The 20367-nt window shown below is 32.0% G+C and overlaps 1 protein-coding gene across 1 annotated transcript; it reads right to left on the reverse strand.

The window, feature by feature from the left end:
• Window positions 1–5353: 5353 nt before the first annotated feature.
• Window positions 5354–18745, reverse strand: LOC111711182 (protein IWS1 homolog). Its single transcript, XM_023485462.1, has 18 exons — window positions 18646–18745; window positions 17781–17931; window positions 17124–17719; window positions 16739–16769; window positions 16629–16674; window positions 16432–16466; window positions 15253–15339; window positions 14425–14493; window positions 13905–13977; window positions 12804–12854; window positions 11479–11552; window positions 10751–10821; window positions 10378–10465; window positions 9390–9470; window positions 7128–7186; window positions 6532–6595; window positions 6419–6467; window positions 5354–6133 (listed from the first exon to the last, which is right to left on the reverse strand). The coding sequence occupies exons 1-18, from the start codon at window positions 18668–18670 to the stop codon at window positions 6023–6025; spliced, it is 1761 nt and encodes a 586-aa protein (XP_023341230.1). The 5' UTR covers window positions 18671–18745; the 3' UTR covers window positions 5354–6022.
• Between the last annotated feature and the right edge of the window lie 1622 nt (window positions 18746–20367).

A 20367-nucleotide genomic window follows, 5' to 3' on the forward strand; every position in this document is an offset into this window, starting at 1 on the left:
TTTAACATACTTAGGACAAAATTTAATCAAATTCATAATTTTTGGTCAATTTTGATAATTTGAAACAAGTTTTTAATTGTCCAGGGACCGGAATTAATAAATTGCGAGAAGTCGCTGAACTAAGTAGAGACGACTCAACTGCGTATCTTTTAATTAAACTGTTAATCGGTGATTCAAGATTTGAGCCAGTGAGCACTTGAAAGATAGTTGAACCGGAGGTAGGAAGTTCAGCGACCTCTCTTCAATTTATCAAATTTCATCCTAAATTGAAATCAAATAGAAAACTATTTTTTTCTAATTAAAAGAAAGATCTCTAAAATATGTTTTTTTAATGAGATGTCTAAAAGTCTAAAAAAATTTGCTACAATGAAATTAGTTTTCTTTTTTTAAAATCCAATTTTATATATTTTACTAATATCAATAACGAAACGTTTAGAAAGTAAAACAATAACACCAAAAATACAGTTTTTGTCTAAACAGGTGGGAAAAGTTTTAAATTAAAAAAGTTTTGTGAACTTTTTCAACATTTACAAAATTGTCAGAAAATTTTATCTTCCGTAAAATATAGACTTAAATTGGCTCTTTACAGTGAGATTATTGTAACAGTGGAATAAGAAGACGACATTTATACAAGCTTATGTTTATTTTATGATGTCAGAAAGCAGCATTAGCTAGCAAATCCATTCTTTAAGAGAAATGGGTTTGTTTACAAATTTAAATATTACAGATAAAAGGATTTGCAGAGTATTAATTAAGATGAAAACAATTGATTAAAATATACCCCCAACCCCACTCGCCGCGGATGAAAATGGCAATTTTTCCTATTTAAGGTTTTCATTGGGACGGGTTTTCTTTAGCTAGTTTCTTGTGGGTTTCTTTTTTCTGTTTTATTAAGCTTTTTTTTTGATCAGTTTCACTTTAGTTTAGTTTTCTATATTTTCTTCTCTTTCTGCCACGTTTTTGCAGACGAATCATCAAATCCTTGGTGAAAAATACCTGGAATATACAATAATAGTTAATCCTATCTCCATTTAAAGATTTGTCTGAATAATTTCAAATGTTCCTTTAATTAAATATAAAGCCCAATCCATGTCACGATTGTTAAAGTCACCTTTTATCAACCCTTACGCCATTGTTGAGTGAGGTAGTGATGTACATTAACATTGTTTTGGGTTTGTTTTTCGCCTAAAATTTTTTTCAGGGTCAAAATTTGGCAAACACAAATGTGTGAATAACTGTTTATTCTAAACAGATTTCGACCCGGACAGAAAATATATGCAAAAAAAACAAATCAGAAACGATCCAAACGTTTGTTTTTTTGGTTCATATTGCAAGTATTAATAGGCCAAATGAAGGACTGTATTATCGCACATGCAAGGACAAATATAGAAGGTTAACATAACTTTTATATGCATATATAGTGTTGGTGTTAGGTTATTCCTTTTCCCAGAGTGCTGCAGCTAGATGGTTGTTCATTATATTTGCCCTGTATTTTCCTTTCATAAGTTTCCCTTTCATACGTTTTTACTTTCATACCCTTTCCCTTTCCTACGTTTTTCCTTTCGTATCCTTTCCCTTTCATACGTTTTTCCTTTCGTACCCCTTCCCTTGCATACGTTTTTCTTTTCGTAACCTTTCCCTTTCATACGTTTTTCCTGTCGTACCCTTTCCCTTTCATACGTTTTTCCTTTCGTACCCTTTCCCTTTCATACGTTTTTCTTTTCTTACCCTTTCCCTTTCACACATTTTATTTTTATTTTCGTACCTGTTTCCTTTTATGGGGTTTCCCTTTAATACGTTTTTCCTTTCATACGTTTTTCCTTTCCAAAGTTTCTCTTGTCCCACATGTTTTTCTGTCTTACTTTTGTCCTATAAGTACCAACTAAGTATCAAAAATGCGTAAAAGAAACATTTTTTAAGATTTTGTTTTTGTTAACAGCTGGGATAGGATTAGAACTAAAACGTTATTAATATTTGACCTTTGTAAGGTTGTTAAACTTACTAGAAACATGTAAACACATAAATTGCGAACTGATGATTCATCTAACCAACTTAAAGATATTCCATTTAATTGTATTTGCACCTCATGAGCTTTAATGAAGAAATCATCTATTGCAAAAGTTCCAATATGTTTATATCCTTGTTCTATCATAAAGTTAATAACATCAGATCTGAAATATAAATATTTTAAATCCTGGGAATAATAAAAAGAACAAGGCAAGCCTCGAAAATATTCCATTAATTGCATCAGAATTACTGCTATAGAACTAATTCACTGCGCTTCCATCCCTTCCTGTTTGTCTGTCTATCTATTTGTTTGGATGTCCGATCATAACCCCTGGACCGATTTACCTCAAATTTGATTGGGGAACTCAGTCGAAACCTTGGAATGATTTTATAGGTAAAAATTCAACTTAAATTTTTTAAAAATTTCTCATTATACAGGGTGAGTAAAAAAATTGTGATTAGCGGCGTCTGGTGCTAAAATTGTACTTTTTGTGTCTTAACGAAATGGAAAAACTAATTATAAAAAACACCCTGTAGGGGATCATTCACAAATTTCCCTTCAATATGAATTCTCTAAAAAATACTTTGATTTTGTTTGATCGAACTCTCCAATATGATTTGTTTCAACGCCCACCAACCAAATATCTACCAAGCTCCAGGGTATGCTCTTTAAAACCTAGAATCAAAAATCATTTGATTAAAGTTTTATAGAAACCGCCCATTTAACCCGAAATGGGCGGTTTTGGTGTTTGTTTGTCTGTTTATTGGTGTGAGAATGTGTTTTAGAACCCCAACTGTCTAATGAAAGATTTTTTGTCTTTAATTAAAAAAGCTTGCATTTTGAAGGTTCGGATAGACACAAAATTTAACGCGTGGTATTTTTTTATGTGTTTCGGTTTAATGCAGTTATAAGTTGCATACTGGGTGCCCCACTAAACAAGAGAGCTAAGAGATAAATCGTCTGTGATATTTAAAATTCTTTGCGGCAGTCATCTGACAACATGATTCGTAACATTTTACACCTTTTTTGTATGTTGCACACACACGGTATGAGACGCCAATTATAATTTTCAATTTAAAAAAATCAAACCCTCCCTTTGGATCCTGACATCCCTGATCTGATCAAAAAGTTGTGTCTCACGAACTCGACCAGGTCGGGGTCCTTCTGTTCAAGATTAAATATATCAAGTTCCTGATCATCATTCAGTAACTTATAGGAAACAATTATAGAAAGAACAGCAATTAATCCCAATATTTTTGTCCTGCTCTTCATCTTCATTATTGTATAAAAAAAGCTTTTATGTTTAGAATAGATTAAAGTGACTGGAAACGTAATCGTATCGTTCAACGCCTGAGATTCTCTGGTTTCATCCTTTACCCCCTTTTAATTTTTTCTTTACAGTCCCTTTCATTTTTCCTTTACTGTCCCTTTAATTTTCCTTTACAGTCCCTTTAATTTTCCTTTACAGTCCCTTTAATTTTCCTTTACAGTCCCTTTAATTTTCCTTTACAGTCCCTTTAATTTTAGTTGGATGTACGCTAATGTTCACTATACGGGGGGGATGATAATTATCTACCTGTGTGCTCAGTTAGCTGTACTGTACACTCACAACTGTTTACTAATATTGATATACTATAGGTTAGGCCAGAATCTCGGCCTTATAATAAACTAATATGCAGTACGCTCCCGGTATAGTTGATGGCTTATAATAAACTAATATGCAGTACGCTCCCGGTATAGTTGATGGCTTATACAATTAGCAAAGGATTAGCGTAAAAGTTTCCATAGTAGTTTTCACTTCATTTTTAACGCTTTTTTCTGCTCTTGATTATCAAACTAACCTTTTTAATCAAATATATCAATTTATAAATACAGGAACACTTGAAATTAACCGTCTACAGTCCCTTTAAGCATTAGAGATGGAATAAGAAGTAACATTTTTAGTTTTTATGTATACTATTACAATAAAGGCTTTAATATCATCATATTAAGTAAGACGTCTTTTGGGATCGATAATGTAGTCTGTTTTTCGGCTTTAAAACGAATATAAAAAAGAAATTGTTAGATGTTGTTTTATTGGTCCCGTTAAATATTATGCACCATATAAAAATAAAAAGGCTAGGTTAAAAAACGTTTATTTTTTAATTTAGTTTTCAACCAGATTTCTGACTAACAGTTTAGAATCTAAAAATAAAATAAATAAGTATCTGATGTTTAATAGAAACACATTGAGAATACAGTGTATGGTATATGTATGTAAGAGGAATCTACATAAAACTAACATAAAGGCGGAATTGAATTGTACAAATGGCAGCCTAATAGGGTGGCCAGAGGAGTAAAAGGGGGACTAGAAGACTACTAGAGGGACTAGAGGACTAATAGGGGGATTAGAGGAATATTAACCGGACTAAAGGACTATGTTAGGGGAATTAGATGACTATTATAGGGGGACTAGAGGACTAATAGGGGGACTAAAGGACAATAGGGGAAAAGAAGCTTAATAGGGGGACGAGAGCACTAATTTGGAAACTAGAGGATTAATAAGGGGACTAGAGGACTAATTGGGAAACTAGAGGACTAATAAGGGGACTTGAAGCCTAATAGGGGGACGAGAGGATTAATAGGGGGACTAGAGGTTTTTATTAAATATTGGCAAGAAAGGCGCAGAGAACTGTAAATCTTAGTAATTGGAGCAAGCTTTTTTCTTATACAGGGTGAAACATTGGAATTCAATGACAAATTCGATATCGTCTTTTCAAATAATTCTTTGATTTAGTATAGGGATACATACAAAGAAAGCTGTGATCTGTAAAAGTTTCTAAGTTGCTATGTTCACATTTTGTTTGTTTATGTTTTGACTGCATACGGTTGTACTTAGTAAAACAAGAAAAGTGCAGTATACAAACAGAGTAAACTTGTCCGTCTTCACTGTTCATCTTGCGGAGACATTATAGACACCATTTGGGACACCCTGTAGTTGTCTCTGAAGTCTTAGAATTTGCGGATAACTCTGTATCTGACACATATACCTCAGTTATATAGTATTTTACGCTTCAGATCGAGTATAGGCTACGTTTTCTTCATGAAGCAGAAAATAATCAACTTTCGACGATTGATTTATGATTGATCAGATCAAATTTTAAAGGGTAAAGGGGCATTTCACTTAACCCTATCCCCGCTGGGGTACTTGAAAACCAGGATACGCTGGGGGGGGGGTCAATTTGACCCCCCCCCTCTAAATCCCATGTTTTATGTCCAAATATGACAAATGATACATCATTTTTGATGTTGTCCTATTCCTGGATATTTTCCTATTCCCTCATGTTGTCCTATTCCTTGATGTTGTCCTATTCCTAGATGTTGTCCTATTTCTTGATGTTGTCCTATTCCTGGATATTTTCCTATTCCCTCATGTTGTCCTATTCCTTGATGTTGTCCTATTCCTTGATGTCCTATTCCTTGATGTTGTCCTATTCCTTGATGTTGTCCTATTCCTTGATGTTGTCCTATTCCTTGATTTTGTCCTATTCCTTGATGTTGTCCTATTCCTTGATGTTGTCCTATTCCTTCATTTTGTCCTATTCCTTGATGTTGTCCTATTCCTTGATGTTGTCCTATTCCTTCATTTTGTCCTATTTCCTTGATGTTGTCCTATTCCTTGATGTTGTCCTATTCCTTGATGTTGTCCTATTCCTTGATGTTGTCCTATTCCTTGACATAGTCCTTTTCCTTGATGTTGTCCTATTCCTTGACATATTCCGTTTCCTTGATATTGTCCTATTCCTTGATATTTTCCTTTTCCCTCATGTTGTCCTATTCCTTGATGTTGTCCTATTCCTAATATTGTTCTGTTTCTTCATGCTGTCCTATTCATTTATGCTGTCGATCCTATTCCGTGATGCTGTTCTTTTACTTGATGTTGTCCTATTCCTTGATGTTGTCCTATTCCTTGATGTTTTCCTATTCCTTGATGTTGTCCTATTCCTTGATGTTGTCCTATTCCTTGATCTTGTCCTACTCCGACATCTTGCTTCCCTCTATTGATATCTTGACAAGAGAAAGGTTTTTACTCAGCCTTTTCTTCTCCGCAAACAATCTCTTATGTTTCTCCAGGAGAGAGATTTTCTAAAAAAACTAATTTTTTTAAAGAAACAAAAACTTTTTAATCTTTATCTCAGACCCTCTATTTTTTTCATCATAATTCAATCTAAGTTTTGGAATAGTTTTAGAATATCATCTGGCTAGATTGTATATTCCGGGTATCTCAAGCGGTTTGATTGTTTAGAATTGAAAAAAAAAGATTTACTGGAGTTTTATTGAAAAAAGTCTAATTGTCTATTTTTTATCACCCCCGCCCCTTGTAGTTATTATATTTAACCGCCCTTTTCTTTTACAATACTTGAAGCTTACATTGCTCTTTTTCACATCTGAAACTTCCACTGTAGTTTGCCATACGGGTCTAAACATTTTTATATGTTATGTAAATTATTCTACATTCTATTAAAAATATTCCAAATAATAACCTTTGAATATATTCAGCATTATCCACCATAGGCACTCTAGCTCGTTCAACCCAGCCAGGATCCCCTTTATTATAGTTTTAGATGGACCGTTAGCGTATTTTCAAGACACAATGTTGACTCTAAGCGATATTTTAAATGACCAGAATTAACGCTTTTAAGGGTACTGTTGTGAATCGGGCATTGTCATCTTTGCAATGAGGGTCAATTAAAACTTACGCTAACAGTCCTTTTAAACAATGAGAAGATATCGTCATTTATTTATCTTAAAATAAGGTATTCACCGATAAACATGCTTTGATAAACAAAATCGCATTTTATCATTATAATTTTTTTGGAAAGAAAAAACATGGATATCTCAGTTAAAAACGTGCTGGGCTTTTAAACTCATTAATGTATTCTTATTATTAATGATATATTATTCATAAAAGAAAATAATAATTTAAGATATTTAAGAAGAAATCGTTGTACTTTACGCACGAGCCAAACCTTAAAGATCTGCTTTCAAAGCATTACATTTATTATTATAAAGTTTCAGGTCGTCGTTCAAGCCTAATCCTTGATGGATAACCCTGTACAATTTTGTTTTTAGGGTTTACCTGGTCTTATCTGGACTTCCTCTTCGTTTTCAAGTTTTCGCTTTTTCTTCCGACCCAATCTGTAGAAAATATACTTATCTAAGCTTAGCTTGACAAGTCCAAGGTACTAATGCAAGGAAAGTTATTTCAGAGTTGTACACATTTTTTGTACTGCTGTGTACTGTCTTTGGGCGGAAAAGTAAACAAAAGACGGATGTCCGAGCCTGACATAGAATCCATTTTCACAAAAATAATCTATTGAATATTCTGGTCATAGGAAACTATTCAGTGAATTTTCAAAGTTATCAAAATTCAATACTTTTAATCTCCTCGGATACTAAACGAACACTGATTCATGATTCATCTATTCTTGTTTACAAATTAACCGCCCAGAGAGAACTGGTTCAATATGTACGCAGAGTATACGCGAGCGCAATTAACTTTTCTTGCATTAGTACCTTGGACAAGTCGATCTTCGCTCATATATATGTAAGATATAGATGCTCATATATATGTAAGATATATAGCTCATATATATGTAAGATATAGAGCTGGCCAAACGGCTGGACCAAATTGGCCGACATGTTTTGAGGGAACTCATGGGTATCCCGGGGGTAGCATAGGCTTAACGAATTTTTTCTTAATAAAAATTAGATTTTTCAAAATTCGATTTTTTATTTCACGGGCAACGCTGGGCACTTATAAACTTAAAAATTTATAAACTCAGTATTTAATAGGTTTTGAGAAACATAGTCTCCTATTTAAGATAACTAAAGGAATGAAAATTTTGAAATCTGAATTTTAATTGATAAAAGGAATTACAATCTAAAAAAATCAAAACAGTTTTCTTCATTCTGCTGTTTTAGGATTTCTTTTTCCAAAGGACGTGCAAGCGATTAATGATTTTCACGTTTATAACAATTTATAATTTAAAATCACATGTTTATTGAAACTTAAAACCCAATCTGTAAAAAAAGGTTCTTTAAAAAAAAACAATATAAAACTACCAAAGACATTTCGAACACAACTTGTCAATTTATTTTGTGGGAACAAGTCAGATTATCTGCAATATGTAAACGTTTAATCGAAAATTAAAAATTCCTTCTGTAAGCTTTTAATCACATTCTATTTAATACGTGTGAAAAGTAATTTGAATTATCTATATTTTGCAATTTACGTTTTTTTTTTCATCACAATATCCAATTGCATGGGACATTGGTTTCTATATTCATTTTTTAGGAGCTTTTTAAAAACTTCTTTTTTTTGTACCCGTAGTTAAACTGAAAACTATTAATTAAGTCATGATATATTTTAAACCTTTTCAAATCTGTAACCTCTCTTCCGAAATTTCCTTTACCTCATCATTCTTTGCATTCAGAAAGGGCGCCTCGCGCTAATCTTCTATTTTAATTGTGAACATGTTCTCTTTATGTACATCGTAAAATAAAATAAAACAAAAAAAGTTCGCAGATTTTAACAAACCATTTCGTGGATTTTCAAAATTTTCAAAAATTTAATGAAAATCGAATTTTGATAGAGGCAAATATTTGAAATTTTGATCATTTATAAACCTTCTCTGTGGCCACGTGAGGTCTCACACAAAATTTGGGCCTGATCGGTTCAGCCATTTTGACATTTATTGGATACAAACAAACAGACAGACAAGCTAAATTTATATATAGATAAAACAGTTGTCCATAGGCGACAAATCTGGACTCTTTTGCCGGCCGACCATACTCTAAAATTATCCAATTTTCTTGGGTCTTTGTAAACATGCATGGTATTAGACCCCTGTTGTTTCACCCTTGCTATATTTCACGACTTTATATAAACAAATGTTCAAGTCTAACTATAAGTTTGCGTATTTTATATATATCATTTTGCTCTATCAGTGAAGATTTAAAAAATACAAACCATTATGATGACACTGTAGAAAGGGTCTATTTATTCTACAACTACCCTTAGAGGGCGCTTCGCGCCTATCTTCTAAATTAATTATGAACATGTTCTCTTTGTGTACATCGTAAAACAAAACAAAAATAATTCGCGGATTTTCACAAAAAATTTCGTGGATTTTCAAAATTTTCAAAAATTTAATGAAGATCGAATTTTGATGGAGACAAATATTTGAAATTTTGATCATTCATAAACCTTCCCTGGGGTCCCTAGATGTCCCACAAAAAATTTGGGCCCAATCGGTTTAGCCGTTTTGACGTTTATTGGATACAAACAGACAAACAAACACCCAAACACCAAGACAAGCCAAATTTATATATAGAATACCTAGCCGCCATATCCGCATCTTTCTCTCTTCTTTCGTCTTTCGTCAATCTGGACATATCAGTTTCCTTCTTGAAGATTGGTCTAAACATAGAACAATAAATATACAGAAACTATGATCGCCAATATTAACAGGAAGACGACCTGCAATTATTCATTAATATTTTTTGTATTGCTTTATCATGGGCCCCACTTAATTTAGAATCTCAAAATCAAACTAAGAACATTCCCGTGGCTCTCCCGAGTTCCCAAATCAAAATTTGAGGCAAATCGTTTCATGGGTTCTTCAGTTAAGATCGGTCAAAGAAACAGACAGACAGACAGACAAACAGATACTGTAACTTTATATATAGATGTATTCTTTAGAACTTATCAACGGTTTACATTATGTTTGGTAAAAAGGTCTTTACAGAATACTGTTTAAATATGAATGTAAAGAATATAGATGACTATACAGAAAATAGAGGAATATACAGAATATAGAGGAATATACAGAATATAGATTAATATACAGAATATAATATAGAGGAATATACAGAATATAGAGACAGAATATAGAGGAATATACAGAATATAGAGGAACATACAGAATATAGATTAATATACAGAATATAGAGGAATATACAGAATATAGAGGAATATTCAGAATGTAGAGGAATATACAGAAAATGGATGAATATAGAGAATACAGAGGAACATACAAAATATAGAGGAGTATACAGAGCATAGAGGAATATACAAAATATAGAGGAATAAACAGAATATAGAGGAATATACAAAATGTAGAAGAATATACAGAATATAGATGAATATACAAAATATAGTGGAACATACAGAATATAGAAGACTATACAGAATATAGAGGAATATACAAAATATAGAGAAACATACAGAATATAGAAGAATAGTCAGAATATAGAGGAATATACAGAATACGGATGAATATAGAGAAAATTGATGAATATACAGAATATAGATGAATTTCTATCACCTGGCCCACTCATTGATAATATGCCCTGCCAGTATTTTATTGTGTCGATCTTCCCTTGGATGTCGATACAGGTACATTACAGCCTTTCCTACACATTATACATTGGATGTAGTAGAATCATTAACTTTGCTAGTATTCTTATCATTATTATTATTATAAATATCATTAGTATTAGAATTATTTTTATTATTATTATTATTATTATTACTATTATTAGTATTATTAGTATTATTATTATTATTATTATTATTATTATTACCTACAAAGATAGGTTTAGTGGATGTTGACAAACAACAATTATTATTTTATTTTGATTATTGATATAATTTCTATTGTCATTTTTATTAAATTGTTTTTCATCATGACATCTTACCTATTCCTGATTCCTTGAGTCTGGTAGTATCTTCTATTTTCATATTTTTCAACATCTTCAGAAATTCAGTTCTAAAATACAATACAATACAATACAATACAATACAATACAATACAATACAATACAATTATACAATACAATACAATACAATACAATAAAATACAATATACAATACAATACAATACAATACAATACAATACAATACAATACAATACAATACAATACAATACAATACAATACAATACAATACAATACAATACAATACAATACAATACAATACAATACAATACAATACAATACAATACAATACAATACAATACAATACAATACAATACAATACAATACAATACAATACAATACAATACAATACAATACAATACAATACAATACAATACAATACAATACAATACAATACAATACAATACAATACAATACAATACAATACAATACAATACAATACAATACAATACAATACAATACAATACAATACAATACAATACAATANCTGAGGACTCAGGCAGTTAGTATTAAAGCCCGGTTTTAGGCCTAAAGGGAGGGCTTTGGGTATGTAAGAAAAGTCAGAAAATTTCAACAGCCTCAGACCTATACTTTTTGAGTTATGTAAAAAAAACTACAGCCCCAGCGGGAATAGGGTTAATAGAGGGAACGATATTGATTTTAATTAACATATTAAAAATTTAAAACCATTTAGTTGAATATGAACCAACCTGATATTAATATGAGGCAAGCTTTTATCTGGCATTGGAGCTAGCCAGTCAGTCATAACAGACAACAGATTAGCCTGTACATAACGAGATGATGTACATGTATTCTGAACCCTGTACATAATATAGTATACTATGAACAATACACTGTACATGCAATACACTATACACAATACACCGTACACAATACACTGTATACCATACACTGTACACAATACACTGTACACAATAAACTGTACACCATACCCTGTAAACTATACCCTGTACACAATACACTGTACATAATACACTGTACACAATACACTGTACACAATACACTGTACACAATACACTATACACAAGACACTGTACACAGTACCCTGTACACAATACACTGTACACAATACACAGTACACAATACACTGTACACAATACACTGTACATAATACACTGTACACAATACACTGTACATAACTCATTGTACACATTACATAGTACACAGTATACTATACACATACAAAAAAACTTAGTTCTTTACAAGGTAATAAGGCAAGAAAAGTTAATTGCGGTTGAGTATTCTCTGCGTACATATTGAAACCAGTTCTTTCTGGGCGGTATTTGTAAACAAGAATAGATGCATTAGTGTTCATTTAGTATCTGAGGAGGATAAATGCATTTAATTTAGAAAATTTGATAATTCCCATAAAAGTTTCCTATGACCAGAATATTTCATTGATTTTTTATGTGAAAGATGAATTTCATGTCAGGCTGTGACATTCATCTTTTGTTAACTTTATAGCCCACTGACAGTGCACTGCAGTACAAAAAATGCGTACACCTCTGAAATAACTATCTTTACATTATGATTTGTTGCTTCTTTGTGAATGTCGGATGCTTAATTAGAAAAGTTATATTGGAAATAATGTAGTGTACAATGTACATATTGTACATAACTACAGAGGATCGAGAAAGGTTCCACTCTGTGACTTTGTCTGGACCTGATACTCAGTATCATTAGTAAATTTATTTATTTATTTATTTATTTAGACCCTTTATTTCAAGTAGCAGGCATAGTAATCGTCTTACTTTTATTGACCCAGAGGCCTAATTTAAAGAATTAAAACCGGGTCGTTGAACCGCCAAAAACCGGTTCCAAACTTCCAATTAAGAGCCGGCTCAAATCTCTAAACACTGAATAAAAGTGCAATCAACCATGTTGTTCTAGCCGCGGCTTACATTTTTAAATTCGGCCTCAAGAAGAGTTAACGAAACTTTGATCATGCTATTTGAATCAAATGTCAGTTCTGGGACATAAACACAGTTTAGAACTTTCCTTCCCTTAATTATACCTCTATAAAAGCTAACTGTAGTTCAACTTTCTGCAGGTTATGAAGAACGTTCTAGAAAATGAAAAATTAAACTTGAAATCTGATGAGAGTTCTAATGAATGAATCTCAGATAAATTTCGAGTAGGATAATAGGAGCGGGGGACTAATTATTAGAAACCCATAGTTAAACATTTCGTTTATATCCTATTCGTTTTTAATACCAGCAGAACCATTGTAAAGCTGAGATAAAAATGTTGGTTCTTTATTCTTTTTCTTTGACTGGAATCATTAAAATCTTGATATATTCTATCAAAATTTTATGAAAAGTGTGAAAAGTTGATTATCCAGATGGCCCAACTTTTGTGCTGTAAAGAAATTAAATATTTGACACAAACCCAAATTTTCTCTTCCCTAAACCTTTCAACCTGATGGTGTAAACTGTTGATATTTCATACTGAAATTATTTGATTTAACAAAGTTAAAGATTTAAATATCTAAGGTCAAAGATTTAGGAGTTTGTGACAAAGACCCAATTTCTTTAGGGAATAAGCAATAAGCGTTGTAGATGAGCGCCATTTCACATATAGTTCTGACCAAAGAGAATAGAATATATATCAGAGTGGAATTTAGAAAATCCTTCGGCATGAATTTTGTCAGTCCCTTTCAGCCTGAAAGGGAGTTCAAAGTGTAAAAATCATGTATATGTTCACAAATTAAATGCAGTAGAGTACATTAATACAGTATGTTCCTTAGACTATCCATTTCAATTTCGAATTTTTAAAGCTGTTAAATAAACTTTATAAAATGATTCAGGTGAATAAAAAACATCATTTGATTTATAGTTATAACGGAAAATCTTCGTTGAAAGGCATAGAGTCTATGTGAAATGATCATTGGTCAATTATGATCCAGCCTGTTTCATAATTTGGTTTTATTTTAATATTAATTTTAGATTTTCTATAAAATGATGTTCCAGGGCCCAAAAGGATATATAGCACAAATATGTAAAGTACACCTGCAGTATGGAGACATTACAACAAAATGGCCGTTTTACATTTTTTTCAAGTAAATTCCCCTCTAATATATATTCTTTTCTCTTTGGTAAAAGTTTTCAGCTTTGACCTTAAACATCCCCATCTTCTTAGTTGCTGGTTTCCCGATAATGTTTAAATCTCGATCCTCCTTCGCTGCAATCCTGGACACAATTCAGATCAAAATGATTAAATGAAATAAATCGTACAGGGTTACCCACAAAGGATGAGACTGTAAGGACGACCTGAAACTCTAAAAATGTGACAATCTCATTGTTCAATCAAATTTTGCCTTAAACTGAGGCTTAGAAAGACATATATTTAATGATTTTACAAAGAAAGAAAGCTGTAAAGAGAATCGTTAATACTAGGAAACAGAAATTATAAATTTTCGTGCAGTCGTCTCTGAAGTCCCATCCATTGTGAGTAACCCTGTATATTTTGAAAAGAGAAAATGCCCCAGCTCCTCTTCCCGCAATTTTACCAATTATTTGTAGACGAAAAAGCTTGCATATCGTTCCTGACAGGGGAGAGGGAGGGGTTGAAAAAATGCACTATTCTGAATTTAATGTAAAAGATATGAAATGTAAAAATTGATAAATAAACTGTTCCTCATGTCTGCTATCATTTTTGCAATAGCATCATCGTTGTCGTTGATTACATCAATATCTTTCTTTTTCCTAAATAACAGAAACTAAAAGATTATTCAAAAGTTTACTCACAGGGACTGTAAGCGTAATTTCGAGTGATTATATATGCAAGGATGGCAACGGTACAAAGCTTTGTCTTTATGCATTAGATATCAGTGTTTATAATTTGCAAAACGGATTATTTTTTATTATGGTTTCTCTACAAAAGTGACTTGCGCATTTCCACTGCAAGACAAACATATAGGAATTATCAGATTAAATAAAATTATGCTGACAGTCCCTTAAAAAGTATGAATTTATTCAAACCGTATAAAAATATTTATATTAGAGATAACAATACACTTTTTTAACTTTTACAATAAACTTTCTAGGTTCTTCATAATACTCTTTTACAATAAACTTTCTAGGTTCTTCATAATACTCTTTTACAATAAACTTTCTAGGTTCTTCATAATACTCTTTTACAATAAACTTTCTAGGTTCTTCATAATCTTTTACAATAAACTTTCTAGGTTCTTCATAATACATTTTTACAATAAACTTTCTTGGTTCTTCACAATACATTTTTACAATAAACTTTCTTGGTTCTTCATAATACACTTTAATCCGTTTTTTTTCTTAATAACTTTTTCCAAAGGTAAAAACATTTTGTCTTGAACTTTTTGTTATTTCGTGGTCTCAACAACACGACAAATTGAAGGTTTAAGCAGAATATCCTGAACTTTAAACATGCGTATATAAATCACAAAAATGTTTTGACCCTAGGTTTTTTCAGATACAAATTTATACCTTCGGTGATTGTTTTCAGCTTTCTTTTTCTGCATCATCAGATCAAAATCATTCCCTTGATGAGCTTCATCCTCTCTATCAACATCACTAGACAAATTTATATTTTTGTTCCTTTATTGATAGGCGTATATGTCAATACAGTATTGACGATTTTTATTACAACTTTGGCAAAGAGCTTGGCGCAATTTCTTGAAGTAGATGTATATGTACTTTTTAAAAACTATTCGTAGCCAATTTAAAGAAATATGGAATCAATAAGCATTTTAATATTGTATTTATATATACGCCGCAATTTCGCAAATATGGAAACCTCTATTTTATGTGATAAAAAGGTTGTAGATGAGTCTTGTATAGAAAACAATTTCTGTTTATTAATTTCACGTTTTTACTAGAATTTTTCTGATTTGCATAATTTCCCTATATAGGGTTTAATAAAAAAAGATCGAATGAAGTACTGAATAAAATCATTTAAAGTAAAATTTATCGATGTTTAACTTTTTTTGAATTTCCCCAAATTCTCCCCATTTTATGACTCAGACATTGACACATCACAAATAAATTGATTATAAGAGAGAAAGAGGAATGAAGGACTTGGTTAAGAAAGGAGAATGCAGGGGGGAGGGGGGGACGGGGGGGGGAGAAGGAAGAGGAGCACGAAAAATGGACTATTTTTTCTCGCTTTACAAGGATATCAAGACTCAAAGATAATTAACCATAACTGATTAAAACTGCCATAGATATGGTTCAAATTATGTTTTACTTTGTATCTTAATCCAATTTATGTTCAGATGGGACATAACATTTATCTTATTTCGCTGCAAAATCACTCATTGCGCACACTGTATTTCCGCGACTCAAAACCAAACATCCCCAGAAGTATTTCCGATTTAAAAAGCGGCAGTTTCTGTTAAACCTTCTTAGAGGATAGTTTATTCTTAAAATATTCTTAAAACAGGAAGGAAAATTCAGTCCTCAGTTATCTTTGCCAAATCATTAAATAAGCCATTAAAATACTAAAATTAATACAAGACTTAATTTAAACTTGATATCGTCATATTTCAAGAGTTTCCGGTCGTCTTTGCAGTCTCGTCCTTTGTGGGCAACCCTGTCTAAAATCTGTAAATTCAAGTTACAAGGGCTCCATAATCTAGCAAATGTATCTAAATGTATAAAAGTTACCGAATGTCGTCTTCTGAGTCCTTGTCCTTCTCCCCCTGAATCAAAGATTGAATCAAAATGGCGGGAGAATAAAAGTAAAATAAGGCAAATATATAGAAATCTCATTGTGAACTGATCTACAGCATAGTGGAGCAAGAAAGTCGATAATGTGAATATGCTGTTGTAAATCGATGATGGCATTTTTAAATTTCTCTCACCTTTTTTATATCTTTCGCCTTTTTATTCTTTGTCTCTTCATCCTCACTTTGTTAAAACAATTAATTTTTGTATTTTTAAAAAAGAAAATAAACGAATTAGAAAGTTTAACCTGAAGTTATCAACACTCTCATCTTCAGATTCTGAAACAAAGATACTAAAATGTTTTTGAAGAAAAATAAACTAGATTCAAGAAACCTTTAGAAAATATAATTTTAAACAAAGCATTTACTCGAGAATTAGAATATTGAATAACCTGGGGATTTTAAATCGTTTTTTAATTCATTGGCATTTTTGGGATTTTCAATTGTGACTTGCTTTTTTTAATGCACAAATATTTTAAAGACTGTTTTTTGTCAATTTCCCTTTTTTGGAAAGCTCATTTTACTTTTGTAATACACATTTAGTAATTGATGTAGAAAGGATTTAAAGAAAAATTTTGATTTAAATCGTTCTCATGGCTAAACATTCGTTTTGTCAAATATATGAATATATACCTAATATTCGCTTCTTGGTCTCTCTTTTATCACCTTTTTTCACCCTCGAGATTTCAGTTGAGCTAGATCTTGATCTCGACTTTGATCTTGACGTTGATCTTGTCATTGATCTTGATTTTGATCTTGATTTTGATCGTGTCATTGATCTTGATTTCGATCTTGTCATTGATCTTGATTTCGATCTTGTCATTGATCTTGATTTCGATCGTGTCCTTGATCTTGATCTTGATTTTGATTTTGATGCAACTTTGGATTCGGACCTTGATCTTGATCTTGAGCTGGACTTTGATTTTGATTCATTTCTTGACTTTTGATTTTCTGAATCCATTGAAACAGATCTTGAAGAGTTTCTGGATAGTGATCTTGATCTTGATTTCAGAGAAACCGATCTGGACTTGGATTTGTACTCCTGATCTTCGGATGATGATCTAGAGCGAATTCTTGTGTTTGACATTGATCTTGAAACACTGGATGATCTTGATCTTGGCAAACTCTTTGATTTTGACCTTACATGAAGTACAGGACTCTTCGTCGAAGATCTCGATCTTAACATTGACGTTGCATCCAGGTTCATTGCAGGTGACTTTGACCTAGGCCTGACAAATTATTAATCATTGTATGAGTGTTCATGTTTTTAAAACTATTTGACAAAGATACCTTGAAGCTCGAATACTTTCATACGAATTGTCTTCAAAAAGGGAAAACTTGGTTTTCAAACTTTTTGTTGAAATTTCCTTTTCAGATTCTTTTTCAGACTCTTTTTCATCGTCAATATTTGTGTCGCTGGTGTTACCAGTTTCAGCTTTTTCTACAGAGTTTAAAGTTTCAGATTCGTCTAAGGAGTTTAAAGGTTTAGCTTCTTATACAGAGTTTAAAGTTTCAGATTCGTCTTAAGAGTTTAAAGTTTCAGTCTTATCTACAGAGTTTAAAGAGTCAGCTTCTTCTACAGAGTTTAAAGTTTCAGCTTCATCTACAAATCAACAACTTCAGCTTTATCTACAGAGTTTAATGTTTCAGCTTTATCTACAGAGTTTAAAGTAAAGGCTTCATCTACAGAGGTTAAAGTGTTTTATTTTTATCTACAGAGGTTTCAGTGTTTTAATTTTATCTACAGTGTTTTAAGTTTAAGTTTTATCTACAAAGTTTAAAGAGTCAGCTTCAGCTACAGAGTTTAAAGTTTCAGTTTTATCTACAGAGTTTAAAGAGTCAGCTTCATCTACAGAGTTTTAAGAGTCAGCTTCATCTACAGAGTTTAAAGAGTCAGCTTCATCTACAGAGTTTTAAGAGTCAGCTTCATCTACAGAGTTTTAAGAGTCAGCTTCATCTACAGAGTTTAAAGAGTCAGCTTCATCTACAGAGTTTTAAGAGTCAGCTTCATATACAGAGTTTAAAGAGTCAGCTTCATCTACAGAGTTTAAAGAGTCAGCTTCATCTACAGAGTTTTAAGAGTCAGCTTCATCTACAGAGTTTAAAGTTTCAGCTTCATCTACAGAGTTTAAAACTTTTGAAACTTCTAGATTTCCTGGATTATCCTCGTCCGTGTTCATTTTTCTTCTAAATTAAACAAATCATCAAAAAAAACATTGAAAGGGAATGTGAAGGATAAGTGAGAAGGGTTTATAAATATATATTTGGATGAACCATTATCAAAATAATAATTAATCAATATTTATTTGATTTCCGGCGACGGACGTTTGAAGCGAATTGATAAATATTCCTTTAAGACCCCCACCAAACCAGGTATACTCTTCTTAGGGAGGGTTCCTTACAATGTTGTCTCCACTCTCCAGTCCCTTTCAGTGTACAATAAAAAATAATTTTACTTCATACAGGGTGTCCCAATAAACATGGGAATTCAGTGACGAATTCGATATCGTCTTTTAAAATAATTCTTTGATAGCGATACCTACTGAGAAAGTTGCAATCTGTCAGAGTATTGTCTGCTATGTTCACATTTTGTTCGTTTATGTTTGTTTGTGTTTTGTTTTTTCCATGCATTTTCACTTGTTAAAGGACTTTTTTCCGAGGACTTTTTTGTATAAAATCATACTGGAGCCAGAAAAAAAGTCCTAGAAAAAAAGTCCTAGAAAATAAAGTCTCGAATTGGTAGGACTTTATTTCCGGAGACTTTTTAATACAGGACTTTTTTCCACAGGACTTTTTTAGTGTGAAATTTTAGGACTTTTTTCCGGAAACTTTTTTTCAAGGACTTTTTTGGCGGTTACCGTCCCGCGACCCATACAGTTATACTTAGTAAAACAAGAAAATTGCAGTATACAAACAGGGTAAACTTGTCCGTCTTCACTGTTCATTTTGCGGAGACATTATAGACACATCTTTACAGTCTTTTACCCTTTTCATAAAATAAACTCTAGCAGACATAATGATATTACTAATTCATAACAAAGACGATATCGAATTCGTCACTGAATTCCGATGTTTTTTTGGGACACCCTGTAGTTAGCATTAATGCACGGGAAAAAACGTTACTCCGTACAAAGTACATAAAAATGCATATGTTGTATACCGTACACATTATAGTTGTACAATTGTACAATAGTAGTACAATTGTACAATTGTACAATAGTAGTACTATTGTACAATTGTACAATAGTAGTACAGTTGTACAATTGTACAATAGTAGTACTATTGTACAATTGTACAATAGTAGTACAGTTGTACAATTGTACAATAGTAGTACAATTGTACAATAGTACAATAGTAGTACAATTGTACAATTGTACAATAGTAGTACTATTGTACAATTGTACAATAGTAGTACAGTTGTACAATAGTACAATAGTAGTACAGTTGTACAATTGTACAATAGTAGTACAGTTGTACAATTGTACAATTGTAAACAAATATGAATTGAAAGAACGTCCTGCCAAGTTTGTTGAACTAAGAACTGAACTTGAAATTACATTTTTTTATCTGGGTGTACGCCAAAACTGGGCTTTCTCCAACACTCATGCATAGTGCATACTGGACTAAAAAAGAAATAAAATTTAAACATAAAAACAAATTTTATAAAACTAAAATTTTTAATTTTCGGTGACCTTAAAATATTTTGAAATTATTAGCTATCATAGTGTTACCCACAAAGGTTAAAACTTATTTAATCTTCTTTAATCATTCATGGTTCTTCCCTGCAGGGGGCTAGCCACCNCCCAAAAATGCTAGTTGCGCCACTGTTTGACTGATCAAGGATGACCGACTTTTCCTTATTGATCCACAGAAACGC

This window comes from Eurytemora carolleeae, unplaced genomic scaffold (assembly GCF_000591075.1).
Source record: "Eurytemora carolleeae unplaced genomic scaffold, Eaff_2.0 scaffold232, whole genome shotgun sequence".
Classification (NCBI taxonomy): Eukaryota; Metazoa; Arthropoda; class Copepoda; order Calanoida; family Temoridae; genus Eurytemora; species Eurytemora carolleeae.

Excerpts from the sequence above, each read along its gene's own strand:
- LOC111711182 (XM_023485462.1), bottom strand. The coding sequence starts at position 18,670 with ATGAACACGGACGAGGATAATCCAG. Across the intron at positions 16,770-17,123 it reads GACCAAGAAGCGAATATTAG|AATCTGAAGATGAGAGTGTT; the intron begins GTATATATTCAT and ends TCTTTGTTTCAG. Across the intron at positions 16,675-16,738 it reads GAGAGTGTTGATAACTTCAG|TGAGGATGAAGAGACAAAGA; the intron begins GTTAAACTTTCT and ends GTTTTAACAAAG.